The sequence below is a fragment of the Gopherus flavomarginatus genome, chromosome 8 (genome assembly GCF_025201925.1).
Source record: "Gopherus flavomarginatus isolate rGopFla2 chromosome 8, rGopFla2.mat.asm, whole genome shotgun sequence".
In the NCBI taxonomy this organism is placed as follows: Eukaryota; Metazoa; Chordata; order Testudines; family Testudinidae; genus Gopherus; species Gopherus flavomarginatus.
Window position 1 is genome coordinate 41,727,357 of NC_066624.1, and position 25,567 is coordinate 41,752,923.

Consider the following 25,567-nt stretch of genomic DNA (forward strand, 5'->3'; position numbering starts at 1 on the left):
CCTGAAACAGGCACGTCCGCTGGCTGATCCCTCGATCCCCACCCCCTGCTCAGGCACTTACAGCTGCCTATTGTGCGACCACCGCCCCAATGCCATGGTGACAAATGCCACTGTGTTGTGGTGAAGCCCCAAAGAGGTGCCCCTCGTCCTGCTACCTGGCGACATCCCATCACCGCCTTGTGCTGCCACCCATGGATAATGCACCAGCTGATCATTAGAGGTTGCCCACAAAGGAGAACCTGTGTAGGGTGCTGCTCCATCTGAGCGCCCTCAGCTTCTTAAGCCCAGGAACACGGGTGCCTCGCACCTCTGGATCAGGCCATGGGGCTGGTAATGGAATGAGATGCAGCACAACTAGGACCTCTAGGGAAGAATGGACCGTAGTGCAGGAAAAAGACAGTTGGTATCTGTCTTTGGCAGGTACAAGCGCCCCCCACCCCCTTCCTGAGAGGGGGTTATGCTGAGTTTAGGCTTGAGCCCATGCCTCTCTGGCATTCCTGACCTACTGGCAGGTGGCTCTAGACTGATGCCACGTCTGTCTCAGGATGGCTTGCTGCGCTTTGCTGAGCTGTCTCTGGCTGATCCCTGGTAGTTTCAGGGAATTGCTGTCTCGTATTGGGGACGCTGGAACAGAAAGTGTTTGTGGCTAGCACTTTTGTCGATAAAACTTTTGTCAGTTAGGGATGTGAAAAAACACCCCCCTGATGCTCTCCCGCTGACATATCTACTGTTGAGGGTTTGGGAGAGACAAAGAAGCAGCCGTGCTGTGGGAGATCTAGAGAGTGCATGGGGGTCTGTTTGCAAAGGCTGCAGCACCAGAAACACTAGAGGTGGCATGTCATGTGGCAGGGGTAGCTGTAACCCCTCTCCCTGGGCTGTAGGATATTTACACTAAGCCAGCTCTGGTGCCCCTCCTTACTTGGCTGGAGAGGATCACTTGACCCGCCCAGGGTACCCCCGTCCCCTCAATGGCAGAGCATGGTAAGACGTGGGCTTGCTTTGATGAGCCCATTGTTTTGTGGGGAGTAAAGCATGCAGCATCCACTCTTTGTGCTTCTTAATATCACTTGTTTTGTGCCTGAGCGGCTTTATCTTGAACAGATCTATTGTGGCAGGGGCTGTGATCTCCCCCGGTTGTCCAGTGTCCGTGTGCAGGCCACATAATAGTGGATCATTGGATGGGGGAGGGAAGAGAGAAACTTAAAGGGAACCTGCAAAGCATTTTGTGGGGCAGGGAGCACAAGCCCAGTTCTTCCTTTTCCTTATAGTGTTGAAAGAAGGCCTCACAATTTGGGATGTCAATTTTTTTTCTTTCTTGCTCCCCCCCCTTCAGAACAATTCAGAATATCAGTTATAGTCTTGGGTAATGTGTTGAAGTGGCCTCAGGGATGTTTATTGTTAGATCGCTTCCTTCCACCTTTCCCTTTGAAGGGGCAGAGACGTTAGATCTTTAACAAAGACTTCCTTTCTCCACTGAGTTTATTAGGCATTGGAATTAAATAGAAGCCAACGCATGGCTTTAGAAAAAGTCCGGCCAACAATCCCATCTTCTCTATTGGTGATGGCTCTTGTGATGTCATCGCTTCACTAGATCTCCAGACTCCACAGAGTCTCAGGGTAGGCGGAACCAGAATTTCAAATAGGAGCTTTTTTAATGCCCTTCCCCCAGCGCCCATCAAAAAGGAGTAGAAAAGGGCAGGTCCTCTTTAAGATGACTGATCCAGAGACTGGAATGCCTCTGATAGTTCAGAGATCTCTTTCCTCCCTGCTTCCCCAGGCCCCCCATCTCTGTTCCCATTTCCCTTGCCTTTTCCCCTATTGATTGCAAGCATCAGCTGGAAGGCTCTGCCCCCGTAGGCAACCATGCGCAGGCACGACTCCTTTGCAAGGCCTGGCATGCAGAGGCAGCCCTGGGTAGTGCTTGCAGCCTGAAGCGGCTGGGTTGGGTTGGGAAGCAGCAACTCGGTTTGTTTTTCCACTACTGGCAGCGTTGTGTCCAGGGTTATGGAGAGGTTGTGAGGCGGGTGTGTCTGTAAGGCGGGGTGGCTCCACACCCTACACTTACCTCTTGCCCGATTTAGCTTAATCTGCCTCTGCTTGCATTCCTGACCACCCCGCCGCCCCCGGAGCAAGTGCACCCCACTGGGCCAGTGACGGGGCAGCTGCTGGATGGGTGGTCTGAATGTCTGAGGGCAGGGTTGGGAGTCTATGTGTCTGGGTTCAATTTCTGGCTCCGGTGTGTGACCGTCCCCTCTCTGTGCCTCAGTTTCTCCCTCAGGGGAACTGGAACAGTGGTGCTTGCCTATAGTGCAGGGGTTTGTGCAGCACCTTGAAGTGCTTGGATGGGAGTGGCTGAGGGAAAGGCAGGGTGTTACTGCAGCCAGACCCAGGGGAATGGGAAACTGCCCTGGCGAGGTGCTCCAGAGCTGGTGAGTGTCCTGATGTTCGGGTTTCCATGTGCTGACACAGCATCGTGATGCTGACTGGGCCCTGGAGGGCAGTGTTTAAACAGACACTCGTGCTAATTTGGGGGGGTGGGGTTGGCCAGTCTTGTACCTTCTAGGGGAGGGTAATCTGAAATCCCAACACTTCCTCTGCTATCCAGCTGGTTCTGGCAGGCTGACAGCCCCCCACTTTGTTAGCAGGGGCGAATTCTGAGGGAGGTACCTCATGAACCCCCCTCCCACTTTGGATTACTAGGGGAGAGAAGATTTAGGGGTGGGCTGAGCAGCCCTGAGAGAGGAAGCCTTGCAGCTGTGTCTGGGGAGCAGGCTAGAGCCACATGCTGGTATCTTCATGTTGCTTTGACAAAGCCAAGCCAAGCAGGGGGCAGTGTGGACTCCACGCCTGGCATGGGCTGTGTTGGAGAGCAGGCTTGGGGGAAACGGGGCATAGACTGTCTCTGGTGGCTGGGTCCCATTCTCTGACTCTCCTCTCCCAACATGCTCTTGGGGACCTTGCTGTGTGAATCATTACCTTGCCCTTGAAATCTCTTGTGCCCCAGGGATTGGCGGGGCTCTTGTGACAGTAGCTGAGCTACCCAGCTGGGCTAGGATTGTGGCTGCTGTTTGCCTCCCACAGCGTGGGCGGGTGGTGATGGGTTCTCAGCCCTGCCTCAAGAACCCTGCCCACTTTAATTCACACTGCTCCCCCCACCTTTATTCCCCTCCCGCGGGCCCTCTCAGCCCACCTAACATGCATTGCCTGGTGGAGGGATCTTCAAGGCCAGGGATTCTTTATCTCCTTGAGGGTAGCTGTCCTAGGAGTGGAGATAGCTCCTCTCAGGGCTTGGGGATTGACCCCTGAGCTGCCTACTGTGTAGGCCCCAGGCTCATCCAGAAAGGAGTGTGGGTGTGGGTGAGATGCCGGCACTTATCAAGCCTTAAACTGTAGGGGAAAATGACAGGAGTTTCAAGCCAAATTACCCATCCCTTCTCTAATCTAATGGGAAAGGCAGGCGTGGCTGGTGGGGGTGGGTGGTGGCTGGGTGGAGTGGCCTGTTTGTAGATGGGTTAAGCTCTGCTGCCATGACACCAACACCCTTCCCTGCCCTCCCCCCCCCCCACTGCCTGCGGAAAAAGCTATAAAAAGAATGTATTTAAAGTGACACCATTGGGATAAAAATTGGAGAGAGGGATTTTAGAACCTCCATGCTGTTTCCCTCCATCGGCAGGAGCACAGGGCAGGCTGGTCCGCTTGTGTGCGGGTCCCCAACTTGCTCTTTGCTGAGGTGGGACTCAGAAGCCAGGCTGGTCAGTTTCACTCTCTGCTCCCTGGTCTGTAGGTGATTTGGTTGTATATAGGTTGCCAGCATTGTAGGGGTTTCTCCCCCATTCCCCCAAAGGACGTAGATCTTCCCCCACCCCCTTCCAATTTGAATTCTCATGGCTGCAAGGCTGTCTCGGTGTCCCAGAAAGCCAGGGAGTCTGGGGATAGTCACTGTGGGACTAGTGGGAGCACTGTCCTACCGCATACAGGTCCCCTTCCCCTGTTTGGGATTTCCGTCCTCCCAGGGCTAGGCTGTGCTTGGCCCCAGTCTCTCTCTCTGGAACACCCCATGCTGCTGTCCCTGGGACTAGAGGGGGGCAGGGCAACATGATCCATGGCAGCTTCCAACCACAGGGAGGTAAAACACCTCCCTCATTCCCTGCCTGCCCCTGAGGCCTGGCCCGGATCCAGCTCCCAACCTGGGCACAGAAGGTGCTTGCTCTAGAGTTGCCATCTCAGCTGAGGGGGTTATGAAACTCCCCCGATGGAGAAGTGAGGCATGGATGGGGTGGGCATGGGCCCCCTGAAGATGGGGGTTCCTAATAGCGGGGTCAGCCAGGTGGCTGGGTAATGTGGTGTCTCATAGCGGGATGTTGGGGGGTGAATAGCAGCATGGTATGGTGCCGGGGCAGGTGGAGGGAGGAGAGGCTGGGAAGGGTTTGATGAGGCACAGCCCCTGCCCGCTCACTGCAGCCCTCTGTCCCTCTCCGGTGGTAGCTGGGCCACATACAGAGGGTGATGAGCTAACTACAGTGTGGGTGGCAGAGCGGGGTCTCTTTCCTCAGGCAGTTGAGGTGCTGTAAGATGCAGAGGTGTCAGGTCTGGTCTTGGCTGCCAACAACCCATCTAGTGGTACTGTACTGCACTGGCATGCGGGGCAGGCAGCACGCTCTTTCTCACTCTGGTTTGCCATCCGGGTATTGAGCTCCCCCTTTTATTCAGGCACATTCTTTGTCAACATTTCCTGGCTCCCCGCAGCTTCCGTTAACCCTTGTGTACTGAGGATCAGACTTTCCCAGCACCCTGTAGGATTTTGTCTGACCACCAGATTCACTTGGTCAGCAGTCCAAAAGGACAAAGCATGCCTGTTCAGATTGGCTGCAGCCCTCCTTCCCAGCTGGATCCAAAGTAGCTAAGGCCAGAGTTCAGCTGGAATTGACTGACTTAATGCTGCTCTGATGTCAGCCTTGAGAAGGGAAACCTTGGGGCCAGATTGAGACTCTATAGACCTGGGAATGGGTCTATCAGACAGTCCGGTCAGAATCCTGGCTTTCTTTTTTTTTTAATTGTTTTCTAGCTCTCCTATTTGCAAAGTGGATCTTTAAAACCTGACTCTGGTGTAACTGACATAGTGCTGTCTGCCTGAATCTGAGGAGAGCCTGGCACAATAACTCTTGAGGCGGGAGAGGGAAGAGTGTAACTGACGCAGTGATCTCTGCCTGAGCCTGCAGACAGTCTCCAACAGAGGGTGGAGCAGCAGTCACTAGAACCAGGGAAGGCATCTGGCCCCCTGAGAAGGCTGGGCCTCTGCCATCAGAGGCACTGTCCTTCTAAGTTTCCGGGGTGCTTGACCCCCGCACCACTGCAGCCCCTCCCCCTGCTCCATCTCTTCCCCCAACTCCCCACCCCAGCCCTGCCCCATTCCTGCCCTCCCCCAAGCATGCCCAACCCTTGCTCCTCCCCCTTTCCCCCCAGTGCCTCCTGCGTGCTGTGGAACAGCTGATCACGGTGGGTGGGAGGCACTGGAGGAGGACCTGGTTGGGGGGCTGCCAGTGGGTGCCTGCCATTGTCTGAGATTTGGCCTTACATTCTCAGATAACTGAGTGCACAGCACAGACACACAGTTCATGGCATGTATAGGCTAGGGAAAACCATTGTGTTTTCAAATTGGTTAAAACACATTAGATAATCTATGTGATTTTACATGGGACTTGGTTCAGACAGGACAAGTCACAGGAAATAAAAGTGGTAGCTGGTTGTGGCCAACTCTGGGGAGTGGTGGGAACGGGGAGAAGAGTATTACTAAATCTCACTAATTAACATGCTTCATGATTATTATTTGTATTCTAGTAGGGCCTAGAGGCCCCACTGTGCTGGGCACTGCACATCCATCCAGTGTCCTAGCTGCTGGCCCACACTCCTTTCCCCTTCATATATCTACTGGTTTCAGAGTGGCGTTGGCATTCTGCCCATGGATGTCCCTTCTCCAGCAGCCCCCGAAGTGGGTTTGCTCTCTGCCGCCATGATTAAGTCTATGTAAGTGACAATGCAAATTAGGTACCTCCCAGAGGCTCCTGGCAAGCTCCCAGTGTGGCCCTTGTTTGTGCACCACTGGACCAAAGAAATGAGTGGCCCAAAGTGATGCTTGGATTCTCTGTCCAGCACAGCTATGGGCCCTATGCTTTGCTTGTGCTCTGAGTTACTCCATAGCCATGAATGATAAACTCTGTGTGATGACTAGTGGGTGGGGGTGCATACACATAATCTCAGAGAGGTCAGCTGTGTTCCACTGGTTGAACTATGTTCTGCTTGGTCCTTTTCAATCAACTTTGCAGGATCACTGTTCACTTCCTGTTCTAACCTGTTGTGCAGTTTCTATGGCTATTAAACAGCTGCTATATTCCTCCACCCTAGAGGTGGCTGCATTTTCTCCCTCCCCCGGCTTCCTGTCCCCTGACTGCCCCTATCCACACACCCGTCCCGACAGGCCCCTCGGGACTCCCACGCTTATCCAACCCCCCCCCCCTTCCCCATCCCCTGACTGCCCCTCCTGTCCCGAGAACCTCTGCCCCATCCAACCTCCCTGTCCCCTGACTGCTTCTCGGGACAGAGCAGCATGTCTGGCAGCCATGCCACAGGAGCGCGCAGCCCCGCTGCCCAGAGCACTGCCCGCGCAGTGGCTTGGCTGGGAGGGAAGGGGGGACAGCGAGGGAGAGTCTGGGGGCTAGCCTCCCTGTCCCGGAGCTCAAGGGCCAGGCAGGACAGGCCCACAGGCTGTAGTTTGCCCACTTCTGGGTTAACTGATTTCTTTATAGCAGGGGTGACCACCTGTCTTGCTTGATGTATTTATGTGGCCCACATGACACATTCAGCTTCTTGAAATCTAAGCCCTCTTTTTTTTTTTTTTTTTAAAAAGTAGGTTTCTAGACATTGAGGGTACAAACAGAATCTTCTAAACGTGAAACCAAGTGTAAACTGATGGCAGTGATGTCTGCCTGAATCTGCAGACAGCCTGAAGCAGTGACCCAGAGGGGAGAATTCCCCTGCCTCCAGTAATTGTAGTTGGAATGTTGACTCTGGAACCTAATTATGTCAGTTTGACACAAGCATTAATTGCTGATCATTTTAGCAGTGGACAGGAGTGGGCGTGAAGCCTGGAATGGAATAGGGGTGGAGATGAAACTGGGAGTTGCTTCACGGAGGGAAATGAAGAGGGAAAAACCAAGGTGATCAAAAGATGGGGAAGAGGGAGAGAAACAGAGAAAGGAGTATGGGGATGGGGGAAGAAAAGGAACTCAGGGTTTGGTTACTACTCTTGATCTTTGAGCAAACCTCTCCCAGACATCAGTGATTTCTAAGGGTTTATCTATGGGTGGAATTTGACCAGAATACCTCTTCTACAATAGCTCCACATAGGGACAGTCTGTTCTGGAATAAATGACTGTATCCAGAATAATTACTCTGCTTTGGAAGTGTACTAACTATATTCTGGAATAAAGTGACTCCCTTGAGAACTATTCCACAATAACTCTTAAGGTCAATTCCCCCACGTACACAAGCCCTCAGGTATCTGGGGCAGGATTTGGATGGGCGGTTAGCCAGCACATGTTAACAGCCCAAATGTAACCCCAAAGTTAGGTCTTGTAAAAACAAGTTGTTTCAATACTGACCATCACTAAAAATGTCTCTGTGACTTAGTTTCTCAACATTCAAATGGCCACTTATTGAAAACAATAAAAATGGGGGTCTTGCAGCAGTCTAGTGTGTAACAACGTGAAACTGCCAAGCTTATTTTCATTGCCTGGGCTGCCTGAACTGCAAGATGTAAACAAACTGTCTAAATATTGGCAGGACCAGCGCCAGGGTTTTTGGCGCCCTAGGCAGAATTTGGGGGGTGGCATTTTGTGTGCAGGAGCTTCCGGTTCCACTCCCATTGTGCCACCAAAGAAGGACCCTCCGCCTAAATGCCGCAGGCGACAGCGGCAGTCATTGAGCTGCTCAATTGCCTGCCACTGTTTTCCGCAGCACATCGGCAGAAGGTTCTTCTTCGGCGGCACGACGTGAGCAGAACCAGAAGCTCCCATGCGCCCCGTGGGGAGCACGCAAAATGCCACCCCCCCGAATCCTGGCGTCCTAGGCGACCGCCTATGGTCGCCTAATGGAAGCGCCGGCCCTGAATATTGGAGCCACAAGGTGGGGAAGGCAATATCTTTGAATGGACCAATTTCTGTTGGTGAGAGAGACAGACGTTGGTCCAGTCAAAGATAGGATATTATCTCTCCTCCCTTGTCTTGCTAATATCCTGGGACCAACATGGCTACACCAATGCTGCAGAGTAGACTCCTTAGTTTGCTGAAATCTAAAGTGGCATTGATTCCACACATAAAGAGATGTCTTCATAAAATATGTCACCAAATTCTGCCCTCTTACTTTTTAGCGGCCTGGTTCTGGCAGGATCGAGGACAGTCTCTCTTTGTTTTGTTGGATGATGATGTTATTTTTGTTATTGTGACCCAGCTGCTCAGCTGCTATAAATTGGTGCTGGCTGACTTCAAGGGAACAATGCTCCTTTACCCCAGCTGAGGATCTGACCCAACGGAGGCTGCGTTGGGGTGTGCTGGGGGGTGGTAGCTGTGCCAAGGTTGCCTCTTGCACCCATCTTCTGCCCTCCCTGGCACTAACTAAAATTGAAGATGTAAAGGGCATCGCTTGCTGGTGTGCGAAAGGGGTTTTGCTTGGGGAGGAGGGAGGGAGAGGCTGAGCTGGGAGGAAATTCCTGCAGAAGGCGTGGACGTTTAAGAGGCAGGGTGTGTCTCCTTTCTGCAGAGCACAGCCTGGCTCTCATGAAATCCATGAGGGCTGCCCAGATATCTGCAGCTCCCAGCTGTGCCCGGGAATAGAGGCGAGGCCCCAGTGGAGCCAGGAGGGGAGTCAGATGGCTGCTTTCCCACGCCTCAGTCCCCTGTGCCGGAATGGCGTGAGGCTGGCGCCCTCCCCTCCACACAGGGAGCCTTTGAGTCTTTAGGGGGAGAGGGAGGGGCCCTCGCCGCAGGCATTGCAGTAGCTTCGTTGCCCGATTTTTCCCCCTCCCCCCAGGGAGGGGATGGGCGGGGGTGGGCAAGGAGGAAGCCAGGGAGTGGCTCTGCAGCGCAGGCGGGGCGGTTACAGCCCAACAATCCGATTACTAGACTGTATCCAATTAATTCCTAGCCATTTACAGACATTTTTACCCAGCGCCCCCCTCTAATCCAGTTAGATTTCGCCAATTACTGGAGGTGTTTGGTCTGGAGGAAATCAAGAGCCTCCCTCTAATGTAAAGGCTAATGGAGGGGTGCTGGGGCTGAGCCTCAGGGGCCCAGGTCATCAGCCCGGGCATCTTACTGAGAAGTTCGGTGCCTAAATACCTGAGGATCTGGGCCTGGCTCCCAAGGGCTGCAGTTAGATGGGGGTCCTGTTACAGTTGCTCATGTTCCAGGTGCCCCTTTGACTGGCCCTGCCCTGTGACCCGACTGCACTGGGTCCCAGTTGCCGCTGGCATCTCTTGTCCCTGTTCCATTTTTCCCTGCATCTCTAGCCCTTGTTCCATGTCCCTGTGACTCAGCTACTCATTCCCCCCGGCTCCCCCTTTGCTGGGAGGCCTGACCCCACTCCATTCCCATGCAATGTCTCCTCTCTGTTTCTGAAGGCCAGGGGCTTCTTGTTCTTCAGGGAGTGAATTTCCTACCTTCTCAACTTTATCTCATTTCATTTAAGTCACGCCAGTTTCTGGCCTCCACAGGGTGAGGGGGGCCTGCCCCAGGCAGGGAGCCAGGGGAGAACAGCCACATTCTGCTGCGTTCCTAGGTTGCAGGGGCCCTGCAGCAGGGTGTGCATTGGGGTGGGAGGCACAGGGAAATAGGCTGGATCCAGTTTGCGAGCAGCACGACCTACCCATGCCCAGGGCCGTGCGGATGGTGTTGTGGGGGGCGACCCAGGGGCCTCGCCAAAGAAGTATTTGGTTTGGGGATGCAGAGCTGAAACTACAGCCAGAATGAAGGAAAAGCATCCATTTGCTGTACTAAAGACAGCCAGTAATGGAGAGTGGGTGGGCATCTTCCGATTGGGTGGCTCCCTTTTACCTCTAATAAATACAGTGCCCTAATGCTCCAGGCTCAATCCTGATCCCCTCCAGCCCTGCAGCAAGGGACAGGAACCTCCCTGGCAATGGAGGTAAGCAGTGGCATAGCCAGGTTCTAAGTGTAGGGGGAGCAAACATAAAAAAGGCATCTCCCCTTGGCTCCTCCTCCGGCCACGCCTCTAGCTCCTCCCATCCCCCTCCCCCCAGTTAACCTCAGGCCTGGCTCAGGACTCCTGCGGGTTTCCTGGGGGTGCGGATACCCCCATCTCCCCGCGGTCCCAAGAGAGTCTCTCCTGCCCAGAGTGCTCTGCACGTGTCCTCTGCAGGGCTGCGCCACCCAGCCCCACCCACGGGGTCCCGTCCCCCCTAACCCGGGCTCCAGGCTCCTGTGCCATGCTAGGGCCCCCCATCCAGACAGCATGGCCTGCACCCCTGTCCTGCGGGCCCAGCCCCGGAGGGCCCCTCACCCGGACCCCCAGTGCAAGGCACCAGACCCCCACCGCTCACCTTCCATTCTGTGCCGCCGCCTGTCCCCGGCCTGCTCTTGTCACTCGGTGCGCTCCACGCAGGGCTCGCCAGCCAGGCGGCCTTAAAGGCGCAGGGGCCCTTTCGCCTCCCCCCACCCGCCGCATTAGCAAGGGGCGGGGAGCACTTGGCTGCCGAGCCCTGAGCCGCCGCAGGAGGTGGCTGTAGCGATGCTGGGGTCGCGCTGAGCATGGGGCGCGATGGCCGAGGAGCCCTCCCCCTCCAAAAATGGCTCCTCTGGCTGTGTTGCCAGCAGCGCCAGCCCGGCAGGTGTCGCTTTTTGAAAATGTACTGAGGGGAAGTGGCTGCTTCCGCTGCACCCCGCTAGCTACGCTAGTGGAGGTAAGGCAGCGTGTGACTAGACCTGGGTCCTAGGTCTCACCACCTGTCTGGAGTGGTTACTCTTTCTGAGGAGAAGCTGCGTTTGTCTTCTCTGATGGAGCCCCACCAGGCTGCGCTACAAGGGAGGTGGCTGCTGGCTACGGCTGTGGAAACATCAGTTCCTGCCAGGGTTCTAGGAGCACCAGCATGGGCAAGTCCAGTCTGTGCTCGGAGGCCACTGTAGAATAGAGTCTGGCAGCTCAGACGCGGCTCTCCCAGCCTGTGCTGGAGATCACATTCGAAGCCTTCTGGTGTGAAGGAGGCTCCTTCCTGCGCCAATCTCGGTCCTTTCCTCCTAGGCTTTCACTATGGTTTAGCGAGGCAGGTTAGTGTTGTTTTTTTGTCGTGATGTTCTAGATTTGTGGGGTGAGGATGGGGGAGACGCTGGGACTAAGGGTGGAAGTGACTTGCCTGAGGTCACACTGAGAGTTGTTTGCAGAGCAGGAAGTAGGACCCAGGTGTCCTGGATCCCAGTGCCTGGCTATAATGAGTTTGTTTTGGCTGTAAGGTGGTCGTGGTCTGGGGAGTCCTGGCAGAGGATGGTTTACCTGAAATCTACCTATGCTGAAGTGGTCCTTGATGATGAAAAGTGGCCTTTTGGCTTCCTTGAACAGACTCTTTGTACTCGTGGGGCTTGCAAACGCTATGGGAGACCGTGGCAGACTGGCATCAGCAAGGCGGGCAGAGCCTAGTGCTTGGCTTAGTTACCATGAAGTGTGATTATTTCCTGCCCACACCTCTGTGTCCGGATTACTCCTTCCAACCAGGGACACTGTCACCAGCAGTGCAGAGCGATAAGAGCTGGAGGTGGGGGTGGGGAAGATTTCACTGATCCTCTGATGAAAATGGGGATGTTGGAAAGCAAGACTTTTTCATTGCAAAGACCTGTCCAGGCCTCCTTCATCGTCAAGCAGCAAAAGATGAAGGGGGTTGCTCTCCAGTGTTGCCCTGTGTCTTTTGGATGCCATTGGTGGGTTTGCAGTACCACCTGGATCCATAAAAAAAAAAAAATGTCCATGCCCTTTTTGAGAAGCTTGATGGAAAGAACCATCTTTGCCCCACTGCCACCTGGGTAGCTAACAGCTGAGCAGCCCTAGCCAAGCTGAGCGTGGGGGAGCTGGCTACATTAGCCACGGGATAAAGGATCTGGATGCACACTAGGTTAGCCAGTGACTGCTCAGCTATATTCTCTCCCTCCAGCCCACTCTCCTCCTGGACCTGCCAGTGGAAACTGCCAGGGGTCCAGCCTCCACAGACCTTTCAGGTAGCAGTATGTCAGGCTGGGCCTGAGCTGGCTCAGCCGGGCATAATGGGGTGGGGGTGGGCATTTGGCTGCAGGAGAGGTTCCCCGCTGAAGGGGTGGGTGGTGGCAGTGGGGGGTTGCTGATGGAAACCGAGCCTTTTGAGAGGCAGCGCAGATGCCCAGCAAAGACGGGGAGGAAGGGGTTGGTTTCGACTGCCACTGAACCTGGAGAAAATGAGTCTTTGTTTACTGTTGCTGTAACCGCTGAGCACTCACCCGATCCCCACTCTGCTGGAGTCACAAGAGCAACTCCGCAGCCTTAGAGCAGGAGTCAGAGGAAGTTCAACCGGATTTCATCCCGGAGCGGAAACGCAGCCGGCGAGGCGCCCAGAGCCCTGTGTGGTGGCCCTAGTGCCATGGTGTTTGTAAGGTCTGCGCTTCAGGGGCAGGGATGTGGGGCAGCAAGGACTGGCACCGCACCTCAGTGGCTGGAGGCCCTCCAGAGTAATGCTGTCTTGGGAGGTGCAGGGAGCTCAGCTTGGCTCGTCAGTGTAAGAAGTTACAGAGCAGCATCTCTGTGATGCAGGCTGAACAAATAAAGGGGGTCTAATGCCTGCCCTCTGGCTCCATGGGGGAAACCCACCTGGGGCCTCTGTCTGGATCAGCTGGGGAGAGGATCAGTGGGAGCTGCCCATTCTCCCTCCGGTCAGGGAGAGGGCAGCCGTGAAGGTAGCTGTTCCCCGACCCTTGCCTGCTGCCATGCCTCAGCCTCCATCTCTCCAGCGAGCTAGGCAGAAGGAACAGAGCAGCCTTCTTTCCATACAGTGGGAGGGTCTGGCTCTCCTCCCTGGGCCCCCGTGTAAATCAAGAGTGACTCCACTGTTTGCCAGTGCAGTTCTACAGGTGTAACCCCCCCAGGAGATCAATATCAGGCAGAGGCTGTGCTGCACATTAACCCTAGTCTTCTCTCCCTCCCTGCTCCCAACTGCTGGTCCCTGCCCCCTACACCCATCCTGCCTCCTGCTGTTTAACCCTTTCTCTTCTCTCAGGACAATAGCCCCAGCCCCGCCCCTCCTCGCAATTGTAGGTTCTCTCCCACTGCCCCTAGCCAGACCATCCCCCACAGCCATTCAGTTCCCTCGCTGCCAGACTCCCCTTACAGCCCCCTGGGTAAAAGCCTGAGCAACCCCTCCCCCAGGCCTGACAGAGATGTTGCCAGGTGGGGCCCAGCTGGAAATCCAGCAGCAGGGGGAGGGATCCTAGATCAGAGATAAAGCACCTCAACGGGTGGCTGTCAAAGAGGACAAGGCTGGATTGGGCATGGGGGGAAGGAGGCTGTGCTGAGACCCTCCCCTTCTGGAGGAAGAGCCCACAGGTGCTGAAAGGGGGAGGGGTAGGGAGTCTGAGATTATGGGAAAAGACTGTGCTGTGGAGGAGATGAAGAATTGTCTGGCCTGGCTTCCTGGGAATAAGCAAAGGGGGGGATGAGAGGGGCTGCCACTTAAGTGATGCCTTGGTGGGGCACTGCTGCTCCCATGGCAGTGTGCTCCCCCTGGCTTTTGGTTTTATAGTTCACATGTTAAGGCACCTTATGGTGTCTTGGAGTCAGGCTCTAAAGCCTCTTCCTGCAAGGCCAGTTTAAGGTGACAGGAGCATTTCACTCTTGCCTCTGAAGTTTGCCCTGGAAACAGGAGCGGAAGGTAGGCTGTACTTTAGGGCTTATCATAGTGGTGTAAGGTAAGGTGTGAATTTCAACTCCTGTAGTCACACCGGTCTAACCCCCAGGTGGACACTCTCATTATCAGGGTTTTCTTTTCTGGTTTCATAGAATCATAGGGTTGGAAGGGACCTCAGGAGGTCATCTGGTCCAACCCTCTGCTCAAAGCAGGACCAATCCCCAGATTTTTGCCTCAGATCCCTGGAGTGGCCCCCTCAAGGATTGAGCTCACAACCCTGGGTTTAGCAGGCCAATGCTCAAACCACTGAGTTATCCCTTCCCCCCAAAAACCCTTCCAAAGCAACAGTGGCTAACCTGGAAAAAGGCCCCTCTGATACCACTCGGTATCCACAAGGGGGTGGGTGGTGTCATGCTGGTGTAAATTACTACAGTGTAGTTAGACTGGTGTAACTCCTCTGCAGACAAACCCTTATACTAGCAAGTTATATAACTTTAACTATCCTGGAGTACATTGCACTCAAGGAGCTGAGAACTCTCTTGGGGTGGGGCAGTAGATGTTGAGGAGTAGTCCTACACACAACCTTAAGGCCTGGCCTATGCTTAAAACCCCCTATCAATGGAAGAATGCTACCGTTATTCAGGGAGGTGGTGTTCCTACAGCAGTGGAAACACACTCTCTGGTGTTGAAAGCGTCTACGCACTATGGGGTTATGCTGGTGTAGGTATGCCAACATAGCTATGCTGGTATAATCTCCGTAGTGTAGACATATCCTGAAATATAGGGCAGAACCAAGTTTCAGGCATCTCCCAGTGCTCTGGAGTTATGAGTGAGGTCTAAGGTCACTGTAATGACCAGATCCATGACTCAGTGCTCAGTAATAGCACCCACATGGTACTGGTCTTCAGCACTGAGGGATGATAACCCCATCCCATTCTGAAGGGCCTTTTCTGTTGGACAGCAGCCACCTGGGCAGACAGAAAACCCCTTGGATTAACATCTAGGTAGGTAGGTTATGTGTCACACCCTTAACATTCTAAGTGTTCTGATTTGCTGAGGCAGGATCACATGACTGCAAGTTGTTTTGCCTTGTTCCTTCCTTTAATTGATCCATAATCTTTGAGCTATTGATTAGGTGGCAATTGAGGAAAACAATGGAGGTTTGACAGTTGAGGAAAACAATGGCCAAGAAATCCACTCTGCTAGGGGTGGAGGGGGTCGGGGTCTGTGTCCGGCAGCATGTAGGGCTGGCCCATGCTGAGTTAAAGCAGGTGTCACCCCTGTAATGCTACAGCCAACATAGTCCTGAGGACAGATACAACCTCTGTGGGCCTGTGCCCTTGTGTAAGGTTATCCCAGAGGGTGGGGTTGGCAGTGTTTTTCCTGTGGGCTGTTTTTTTCTGTTGGGTACAGGATGCTGCTCTGAGGCAGTGGGGAGTGGCTGGCAGAAGGGTGGACAGTGATGTCCCTGGCTTGTTGGCTGAAAATTGCTCAGGAGGCTGAGCAGTGCTGTGGGTGGTGATGGTGGAAAACAGAGGCAACAAAAGGAAACAAAGGTAGGCCACCCAAAGGAGGGGCATGGATGCTGGAGGTGCAGGGCAGTGTCCCGGGGGGGGGGGGGGCAGGATGTGGTTGAGTGTGTCCGGCTGGTTTGCACACTGCCAGGGATGCTTCCTGTGGCACTGCCAGTCTTACGCTGCCTGTGCAGCAGCAGGCTCCTCTCTAACTAGCCTTATTGGGCCTAGTTGGCTGGAAAGCACTAATGGCCCAGAGCAAAAGAGCATGTGAAAGGGGACGTTTTCACCAGTGCAGCCCTGCATGGGGTGGGGGGTGATGGGATGGATTAGGACCGTGTGCACTGGCCTAAAACAAGAGTTGGGGAGCTAGCTGTGTTTTAAATATGGCACCACCAGCTAAGGATGCGGCACGCATCGTGAAGTAAGGGGCTAACCTGGATCTAAAACTGGGGTCATCAATAAGCAGACTGCCAGTCAAATCCCAACTGTCAGACGTCTTTGAACGTACACTGAAATCCTTTTATTTTTTTCCTTATTATTTTTTAAATTATTATTATTTTCTCTGGAGTCTGGACCTTGACAAAATATAATTGACTACCCCTGATCTAAAACCACTTCTGTAGCTTAGCCCTTTGTGTGGGTTTGATGCCATTTGGGCTCCTGGGCTAGCGGCAGGTGAGCCGGGGGTCTGTGTGAGTAGAGGACCCCTGATGCCGCTGTAGATGGGGAGTGCACGCAGGCGTGACTGCCTTGGAAAGCTGTTTGTAAAACTAATGAACACAGCCTCAGGGATGATTCCCCACAAAGGCCCTTTGCCTGGCCAGTGGGATGTATGGATGCTATAGGCTCCCCTCATTAAGTGGACAAGCCCCCTCCCTATAGTCCCCATAGATGGGCATACATAGTAAGCCCAGCATGAAGCTAATGAACCTCCCCCAAAAGAGGAATGTGCTTTCATCCCTTTCAGTGCTCTCCCCACCTCCGACCGGGACAGGAGACTAGGAGGGATGAGGTTTGGCAAGGACTGGATTGGCTGGGGCTGGGGGGTGCAGGAAGTGGGTGTGCCCACGGCTCAGCGGGAGCAGGATGGGAATTGGCCACTGACCTCAAGCAAAGGTGAGGGTGTGGTAGGGTGACCAGATGTCCTGATTTTATAGGGACAGTCCCAATTTTTGGATCTTTTTTCTTATATAGGCTCCTATTACCCTCCACCCCCTGTCCTGATTTTCCACATTTGCTGTCTGGTCATCCTCGGTGGGGAGCTTGTGCTGCCAGGGCCTCTCCCCTGCTGTCTGGAGGGACAAGAGAGCAACTGGAATGTGCCCGGCTCTGAGTGAGAGATGCTGCTGCAGAAGGGGTGGGAGGATCTCTGGGCAGAGCAGATATTTGAATGTTCACACAAGCCTACTGCATGCCAGAGTCCTTGGAGAGCACTTGGCCCAGCACAGACGGGGCCCAGGCATCTTTACCCTTAGATCCACTGCCAAAAACAGAGGTGGCATGGTGGTAAAAGCACTGATGCCCTGTCTCTGCTAGAGCTTCCTGCTGGGCGAGCTGCAGTCCTGGGAGGCTTCACTACAGCCTGAGCACACGTGTTGGAGGGGAAGTTACTCTGATGATGTGCTCCGAGGGTCCTAGCCATGTGAGGGTCTCAAAGCATGTTGCCACGGAAGGGTCACAGTGTCACTGTTCCATTTTAGAGATGGAGGAAACAGAGCCGTGGTGAGGGGGAGTGCCTGGGATTAGAACCCCAGTGATTTCTGCTTCTTTACTAAGAGGGATATGGAGCCCATCAAGAAGATGTCTTAATGGGCCAGCTGTTATAGATCAGACTCCCTGGGGGTGTTTCCTATTGATTAATGTGATTTTAGTCTCTGCACAGGAGTATTTACTTATTCTGGTTTATTTAAAATGTGCCGCTCCGTGGCTCTTGTTGCATGTCCAAGCATATTCCCCAGCCCGAGCGGGATGTGTTGCAGCTTGTGATTCGAGCAGTAGCTCCCCAGAGCTGGGATAGCAGGGAGGGTGCAGGTCGGGATAGAGGGCTGGGGCAGAGCTGTGTAAGGGCTCAGTGCTGGATAGCAGGGGCTACAGGATGCCAGTTACTCTGCTGATGGCCCCACGTCAGCAGTGGGTTAGGGCTTACAGGGCCGGCTTTAGGAAGTGCGGGGCCCAATTCGAACATTTTCGGCGGGGCCCTGCCAGGGATGACTTAAAAAAAAAAGTGGAAAAAAAAGCCTTTCATTTCTTTCATGTATTATTTACTTTCCATAACTATATGAATAATAAAATTATATATTATATACATTGCATCATATATGCTGTTGATCGGCTATTAATGACCGCTGTTTCACATGTGTGGGTCCCCGCCACTCCCTGGGGGTGTGCACATGTGTTGGTCCCAGCTGCTCCCTGCCCCCTCATTGAAGCAGGTGTGCAGGGTTACTGCCCTGGAAACTGCAGGGCAGCGGTGGACATGGGGCTGGCTGGAGGCAGGGCAGGGGCTGACTGGAGGTAGGGTCTGGCTGCAGGCAGGGCAAGGGGTGTGGGGTGGGCTGGCTTCAGGCAGGGCCACAGGGGGGTGCAGCAGGGGTTTGCAGGGCTGGAGACAGGAGTGTGGGACTGGCTGGCTTCAGGCAGTGGAGTGCAGCAGGGGTTGACTAGAAACAGGGCAGGATGTGCGGGCTGGGCAGGGTGTGCAGGGCTGGTGCGGGCAGCAGTATGTGTGGGGCTGGCTGGCTTTGGGCAGGGCTGCAGGGGTGTGTGGCAGGGGTTGGCTGGAGACAGGACAGGGTTTGGCAGGGGCTGGCTGTGGGCACTGGGTGCAGAGCTGGCTGCAGGCAGGGGGGGCCGGACTGGTGTGGGCAGGTCAGGGGGTGCAGCAGAGGCAGCTAGAACCCCAGCCCTTTAAGTAGCCCCCAAACCCCCTTCTACCCTGCCCCAGACCTTTTAAATAGCTGCGGGAGCGCTGGGGAATGCATGGGGGAGGCGGGGCTCCGGCGGCTATTTAAAGGACTGGGGTGGCAGAGGCAGTTGGAGCCCCGGGCCCTTTAAATAGCCCCCGTAGCCCCTCACTGCCCCAGGGCTCTGGGGGCTATTTAAAGGGCCCAGAGCTCCAGCCGGGGTCGCGGGGCTTGCCGCGCTCTGGCCGGAGCTCCAGATGGGAGAGCGGGACTTGCCGCGCTCGCTGCACTCCGGCTGGAGCGCGGCAAAGCCCCGCGGTCTCGCTCTCCCGGCTGGAGCACGGCAAACCCCCACTGCCCTGCTCTCCCGGCTGGAGCCCTGGCTGGAACGCGGCAAAGCCCCACTGCCCTGCTCTCCCGGCTGGAGCCCTGGCTGGAACGCGGCAAAGCCCCACTGCCCTGCTCTCCCGGCTGGAGCCCTGGCTGGAACGCGGCAAAGCCCCACCACCCTGCTCTCCTGGCTGGAGCCCCGGCCGGAGCATGGCAAAGCCCCGCCGCCCTGCTCTCCCGGCTGGAGCCCCGGCTGGAGCGCAGCAAAACCCCTCCGCCCTGGCTGGAGCTCTAGCTGGGAGAGTGGGGCCGCGCCGCGCTCCCGCCAGCACTTCGCTCAAAGGAGCGGGACCATGGAAAACCCCGGAGCAGACCGCAGCCAGGGACTGGGGTAAGGAAAATAAATAAATAAATAAATAAAATAAAAAGGTGCCTAAGGCGCGGGGCCCGATTCCCCGGAATCGGCCTAAAGCCGGCCCTGAGGGCTTAGATGGTGGGAGGGTTTGCTGGGGATCCCTCTCTGTAGCCTTAGGCCCCTCTTGGATGGCTTTGGGGCTCCAGCAGCAGACGTAGATGAAGCAGCCTTGACCTGGCAGGGAAGCCCGGCTGCACACATCTCAGCACTTCATGGGTCAAGACTATAATGCAGGACAGGGATTTGGCCCCAAGCCCTTCCCTGGGTGTGGGCTGTTTAAGGTCCACAGCAGCTGGTGTCAGTACCTCTTCATCTCAGCATAGTCTTTTCTTGCACCCCTTGCTTGTGGTTGGGGGTGGGGAGGGAGGGTGTGTAGGAATATAAGACTATAAGAACGGCCGTACCGTGTCAGACCAAAGGTCCATCTAGCCTAGTATCTGTCTACCGACAGTGGCCAATGCCAGGTGCCCCAGAGGAAATGACCCTAACAGGCAATGATCAAGTGATCTCTCTCCTGCCATCCATCTGCATCCTCTGACCAACAGAGGATAGGGACACCATTCTTTACCCATCCTGGTTAATAGCCATTTATGGACTTAACCACCATGAATTTATCCAGTTCTCTTTTAAACACTGTTATAGTCCTAGCCTTCACAACCAACTCAGGTAAGGAGTTCCACAAGTTGACTGTGCGCTGCGTGAAGAAGAACTTCCTTTTATTTGTTTTAAACCTGCTGCCTATTAATTTCATTTGGTGACCCCTAGTTCTTGTATTATGGGAATAAGTAAAAAACTTTTCCTTATCCACTTTCTCCATATCACTCATGATTTTATATACCTCTATCATATCCCCCCTTAGTCTCCTCTTTTCCAAGATGAAGAGTCCTAGCCTCTTTAATCTTTCCCCATATGGGACCCTCTCCAAACCCGTAATCATTTTAGTTGCCTTTTTCTGAACCTTTTCTAGTGCTAGAATATCTTTTTTGAGGTGAAGAGACCACATCTGTACACAGTATTTGAGATGTGGGCGTACCATGGATTTATATAAGGGCAATAATATATTTTCAGTCTTATTCTCAATCCCCTTTTTAATGATTCCTAATATCTTGTTTGCTTTTTTGACCGCCTCTGCGCACTGGGTGGACATCTTCAGAGAACTATCCACGATGACTCCAAGATCTTTTGCCTGACTCATGGTAGCTAAATTAGCCCCCATCATATCGTATGTATAGTTGGGGTTATTTTTTCCAATGTGCATTACTTTACATTTATCCACATTAAATTTCATTTGCCATTTTGTTTCCCAATCACTTAGTTTTGTGAGATCTTTTTGAAGTTCTTCACAATCTGCTTTGGTTTGAACTATCTTGAGCCCCACTTGGGGTTGTGTGCGAGATGTGCCCATATCCATTCCTGGGAGGGTGTGGCAGGGCAGGGCAGGGAGGGGAATATGCCCAGTCATGGGTATGGATGAGGACATGCCTAGAGCTTTCAATGTGCCCACACCCATTTACAGGTGGGGTGGGGTCAGAGAGTGCCCATTCTAGTGGGGATAGGAGCTCTGCGGAGCAGAGAAGCTGACCATACCCATTTTCTGGGGAAGAGGGTGGGGCCATGGGCATGCTATGAGTTCCCTCGTGATTAGTCTGGAGACACTCATAAGGACTCCATTTGGGTACGAGTGAATTCTCTCCCCCATGTCTCTCCAGGGACTCTGATGGGCTCTCACAGGAATGAAGTGGGCCCAATCATGGGAAAGTGCTGGGGCATAGATGGCTCATGGTAGTTGTCCTTGACCTAAACTCAGCCAAGCCAAGGCCTTTTCTCTTTAGGAAACTGAATAACTTTAAATCTAGGATCAATCCACTTACCTGGCTGGGGGGAAGGAGGCATCCATGATAGCCTGATCCTACATAAACCAGAGCAAATCTGCTTTCTTTGCATATTGAGGTAGCTTCCAGCCTTTGGGTTGGGTTCATAATGCCCCCCCAAATCAAGGAGATGATCATGTGTCTAAAGCCTGAAGTGGCCAAGTTCTCCTCGCCCTTTTCAGAGCTCCCCCGTGGCAGTCCGATGACCGCCCTGGTCCATGATGACCACTGATCTGCTCAGCTGCCATGGCCATCAGGGCTGGTGGACAGGGGCACCCACTGAGTCTCGAGTGCAGGGTGCCAGAAGTAGAATTTGGAGTGGGGATTTTCATACACCCAGTGGAAGCTTTGGGATTTCCCCTTAGCACAGCCTCAGCATGGTACAGGAGGTGGGGTTGCTGCCCAAACCAATTTCTCCCTGCTAGCTAGGCTGGTGAGACATTGAAATAGATCCGAAATCCCTCTGAGGATAGAATGTAGTCATTGTGCTGGCCTCGATGGCAATTGGTGCTCTTGGCGTTGGTGGGATGATGTCGTTGGTTGCCTAATAACCTGGGGTGGCACTGTCTGCATGGCGGCGCTGTCTTTGCCTGTTCAGGTTGTCTGCTCTAGAAAGTTTCACCTCCAGGGCGGAGCTATTGCTAAGCGTCGTCTCCAGGAGCATATGGCAGTGGGCTGGGGACGTGGAGGGGTCGTTGGTTTGGGAATGGGCATTGCCACACGGGCCAGGCATTTTCTAGTTAAAGGGATCACAAGGGAACAGAGTGACCTGTCAGTGGGAGGTAATGCCCACTGCATCTTTGGATCTGATTTTATCCCTCGCAGCTCAATGCCTCCTGAGACCACCAGCTTCTACTCCCCAGATGGCTGGCCCTGGCTGTCTGCCAAGAGGAGCAGACAGAAGTGTGGTGTGTGGCCTCTCTATTGGAGACCTACTTGCCCAGCTGGCAGAATAAGAAAGGAATGGAGCTCCAGCCCCCCGTCCCCCACTCTTCCCCACCCACCTCGACCTCTCATGTCAGCAGCTATGGGATTTATTTCTCCTTCTCACTAGAGATGGGCCCCCAACCAAGTCCGCTGCTTCTAAAGACCCCAGGCTTCTCAGCTGGCCCTTCGCCTCCAGCAGCCTGGCCCTGGATTGGGGAAGCCAGGACGTAGGGCTGGTTTGGGTGCAGCTCCAGCCATTGCCACTCGCACAGCTCCGACCCTGTGCTGTGCCCTTTGAGGGCCTGGCCCAACCCAGCGGTGCCTAGTTCCGCGGGAGGCGGCTGCCGGAGCTGTGCTGGCATTCCAGGCCGGAGCCACTGCGCCAGCCCTGGTGACGTGGGTGAATAGCGGTGCTGGGGGAACACAGGCTCCTCTCTATTCTGCCTTCCCCCACCCCACCCCTCCTGCCCAGCTGGAGCTCCAGAGGGTTTTGTTTGTTCAGCTTGGGAGCTGGGAGGGTGGAGTCAGGGAGGCCTTTCGTTTCCCTGCCTCGCCCACCCCAGAGCCAGGGCAGGGCTCCGCTGGAGCCAGCCTGGGCTGGAGAAATAGCCCTGTCAGCAGCAGCAGCCAGGGCCCCCCAGCGCAGTGTCTGGCTCCACACCTCTCAGCTGCTCTGCGTTAGGCCACGCTTGGTTTAACCCTTGCCTACCACCCTCATCTGCATTTTTCAGCCCATCAGGAGGGGCAGATGCTGCTTTTGGAACCAAGTCGCTGAGCCAGCCTCAGGCTAGGATGGCATGGTGGGAGGTTAAGACTAGGTAGCTGCAGGGGCACTGGAGCCTGGGAGAGTGGGGAGAGTGTGGGTGTAATGGGGAGGGGTTATAAGGGTGTGTGCTTTGGGGAGAGGCCAGTGTATGCAGGTGCAGTGAGATTGTGTGGAATAGAGGTGCAGTGAGGTGCTAGGGGAACATCGGTGTGAGGGTAGGTGGTGGTGGTGGGTGTCAGTGCAATGTGGGGAGGTGTAGGGAGGTTCAGTGGGGTATGGGGGGGTTCAACATGGTTCTGTTGTAGGGCATGTGTCTGCAGCGGGGGTGTTGTAGGGAGGTGCAGTGGGGTGTTGGGGGTTTCAGTGGGGTGCTGTTGTAGTGTGTGTCAGTGCAGTGGGGGGATGTAGGGAGGTGCTGTGGGGTATCAGGGGTTCAGCATGGTGCTGTTGTTGGGGGTGTGTCAGTGCAAAGAGGGCATTGCAAGTAGGTGGAATGGGATGTTGAGGGTTCAGTGTGGTGTTGTAGGGGGTGTGTCAGTGCAGTGTGTGTGTGGGGTTGTAGTTAGGTGCAGTGGGGTGTCTCAGGAGCATTCAGCCTAGGAAGGTGTGGGGATGTGTGTGTATGGGGGAAGGCATTGTCTTCCCCACAGCTTCCGAGCCTGTATCTGTTTGGAGTGTGATCACCTTCAGATGTAGCTTGTGTCCACACACGTATTTGCTGTTACAGTTTCCACCCCATGTCGCCCTTGCCAGCTGCCTCAGCTTGGTGCATCCTTGGCTTCCAGCTTGGCCCACTGTTCATTTGTGCTGGGAACAGACCCCCTAACGGTACCTGTTCCACCAGCTCGGCTCTTCCTCCCTCCCTGCTGTGTGAACTAGGCAGCCCAGGGACGCTTTGCGGGCACCGCGGGAGAGCTGCCCAGACTTTCCCAGCATGCCCTGCTGCCAGCACGGCTCAGCCATGGGTGCCAGGCAGAAGCAACTCTCTCAAGTTGTGCGTGTCGCGGTCGGGTCGAAGGAGCATTGCCAGCTGGCTGCTGAAACGCTGTTGTGCTTGTAGCACAGACAGGCCCAAATATCCGGCTGATTTGGGTAGGCTGGGCGGTAACCTTTGGTAGCCGACTCTCGGCTAGGAGGCGGGCTGCATGCCCAACGGGTTGGCATCGGCTGTCTGCTCCCCTGAAGCAGGCAGCCCCAGCTGTTTGATTTTAAGACACTGCAGTCCTGCCTCTTAAGAACCTGCCTTGGTGTAAGTCAATTAGAGATGGTGATGGCTCAATGCTGTCTGCTCCTGGGCCCTCTCCCCTGCCCCAGGCTTCAGGGAAGGGTGGACTAGGGGGAGTTTGCTCATCACCCCATCCCACAGGGAGCCCTGAAGGGTCCTATCTTTTAAGGCCTTAACCCAGGGCGCGGTTAAAGGGGAGGGTTTGCATGTGTGAATCTCTCTGTTGCCCCGCTCCCACCTGGTGTGCGTGGCCCACACATGGCTTGAAGGGAAGGTTGGGGGTGTCACAGGGCCATCTCCCCTTAGCACAAGCCCTGAGGGGAATCTGCTAGCCAGACGTGCATTGGACTGCCTTTCTGCTGAGAGGGCAGGCTGCAGACTACAGGTTCCCTTCCTTCCCTGGAGGACAGCGTGCAGCAGATCTCTCTCTTTTAAGGGGAGCCTTTCATTACTCCCCCTGTCAATCCCCTCCCATCTGTCCCCTTGCGGGGAGCACACCATGACCTCCCCGTCCTTGCTGGATCTCGCGCACTCGCCGTTGCCATGGCGAGCATTGTGTCTAAATATTGCAACCAGTTGTCAGGCTGCCTTTCCCTGCCTGCCCCTTCCTGGCTTCCGAAGCGCCTGGTGCTCGCTGGCGGAACGACCCACTTTGCTGCAGCTCCTGCCTGGGTGCCAAGGGATGGAGGCTGGGGGAAGAAGCCAAACGCTGCCCCACGAGGCCTCCTCACCTGGGGACGGGCGGACTGGCATGCTTTGGCGGCAGGGGAGGAGCCGGCAGCCGCAGGCTTGGCTTGGCACTCAGCCCCTCCTTTCCCTCCCCTGTCTGCAGCCCGTCCCTTTTAAGGAGCTCCACCCAGGGTCAGGCCAGGGTGGAGCTGTCAGACTATTCACACCTCACAGCTCAGGACTGGCAGGCTAGACACGCCAGCAGCAGGCAGCTCTTTATTCAGAGAGAGACTCCTCTGTGGAGGAGCAGAGCTCTGCTTCCCGGTTGTGCATCTCTGTGGAAGGCTGAAGGCGTGGGCCTGTGCAGACCCTGACGTGAACGTGTATCGATAATAAGGAGCCGCTGTTGGGCCACGTCTCTCCCTTTAAAAAAAAAAAAAAAATTCCCCTTCCTCATTCTTCCATTCACCGGAGAGGTGTGTGGGGCAGAGACTTGGCCGAGGATCTAGGGACCTCTACAGCGTGCCAAGTTGCCAGGCATACAGGCCGGAGGAGGTGAGGGAGAACAGGGGACCCACCCTGACCACCAGTCGGCAGAGCCCTGGGTTTTGCAGGAGGACCCCGACTGCACCCACACGGGTTGGTATCCCACCTCCTTTGCCTGCTCCCAGCTGCCAGGAACAGGAGCGTTGTGCGGACCTCGCGCGTGGTGAGGGGCAGCCGTCTGGAGCCTGGCTCAGGAGCATGATCCTCCCCGCAGACAGCATGAGCGCCGTGCAGTACCGGAGGAGCCCACCGCGTGCCGGCTGGGCGGTAAGTGGCTGGCTGGTTCTCTGGCAGGGGGCCGGGATGCTCCCCTCGGGGCAGGCAGCAATGCTGGGGTGGCATTTTCCACTCTTGTGCTCCAGGGCTGCATGGTGTAGGCAAGCTACTTCCTGGGGGGTCAGGATATCTCCCCAAGCCCCCCATTTCATCCAGGCCCTCGCCGGGTACATCCCCAGGCCAACCCTTCTC

General features: G+C 55.1%; 1 protein-coding gene across 6 annotated transcripts in view; it reads left to right on the forward strand.

The window, feature by feature from the left end:
• Window positions 1-25,567, forward strand: part of KLF8 (KLF transcription factor 8) — a 99,042-nt gene that overhangs the window by 40,965 nt on the left and 32,510 nt on the right. For 2 of the 6 annotated variants that reach the window (XM_050964377.1, XM_050964371.1), the window contains exon 2: window positions 25,225-25,366. The exons of the other annotated variants lie outside the window; for them this stretch is intronic. In XM_050964377.1, the coding sequence (XP_050820334.1) occupies window positions 25,298-25,366 (69 nt within the window). In that variant the 5' untranslated portion in view covers window positions 25,225-25,297. The remainder of the gene's footprint in view (window positions 1-25,224; window positions 25,367-25,567) is intronic. 6 annotated transcript variants of the gene reach the window in all.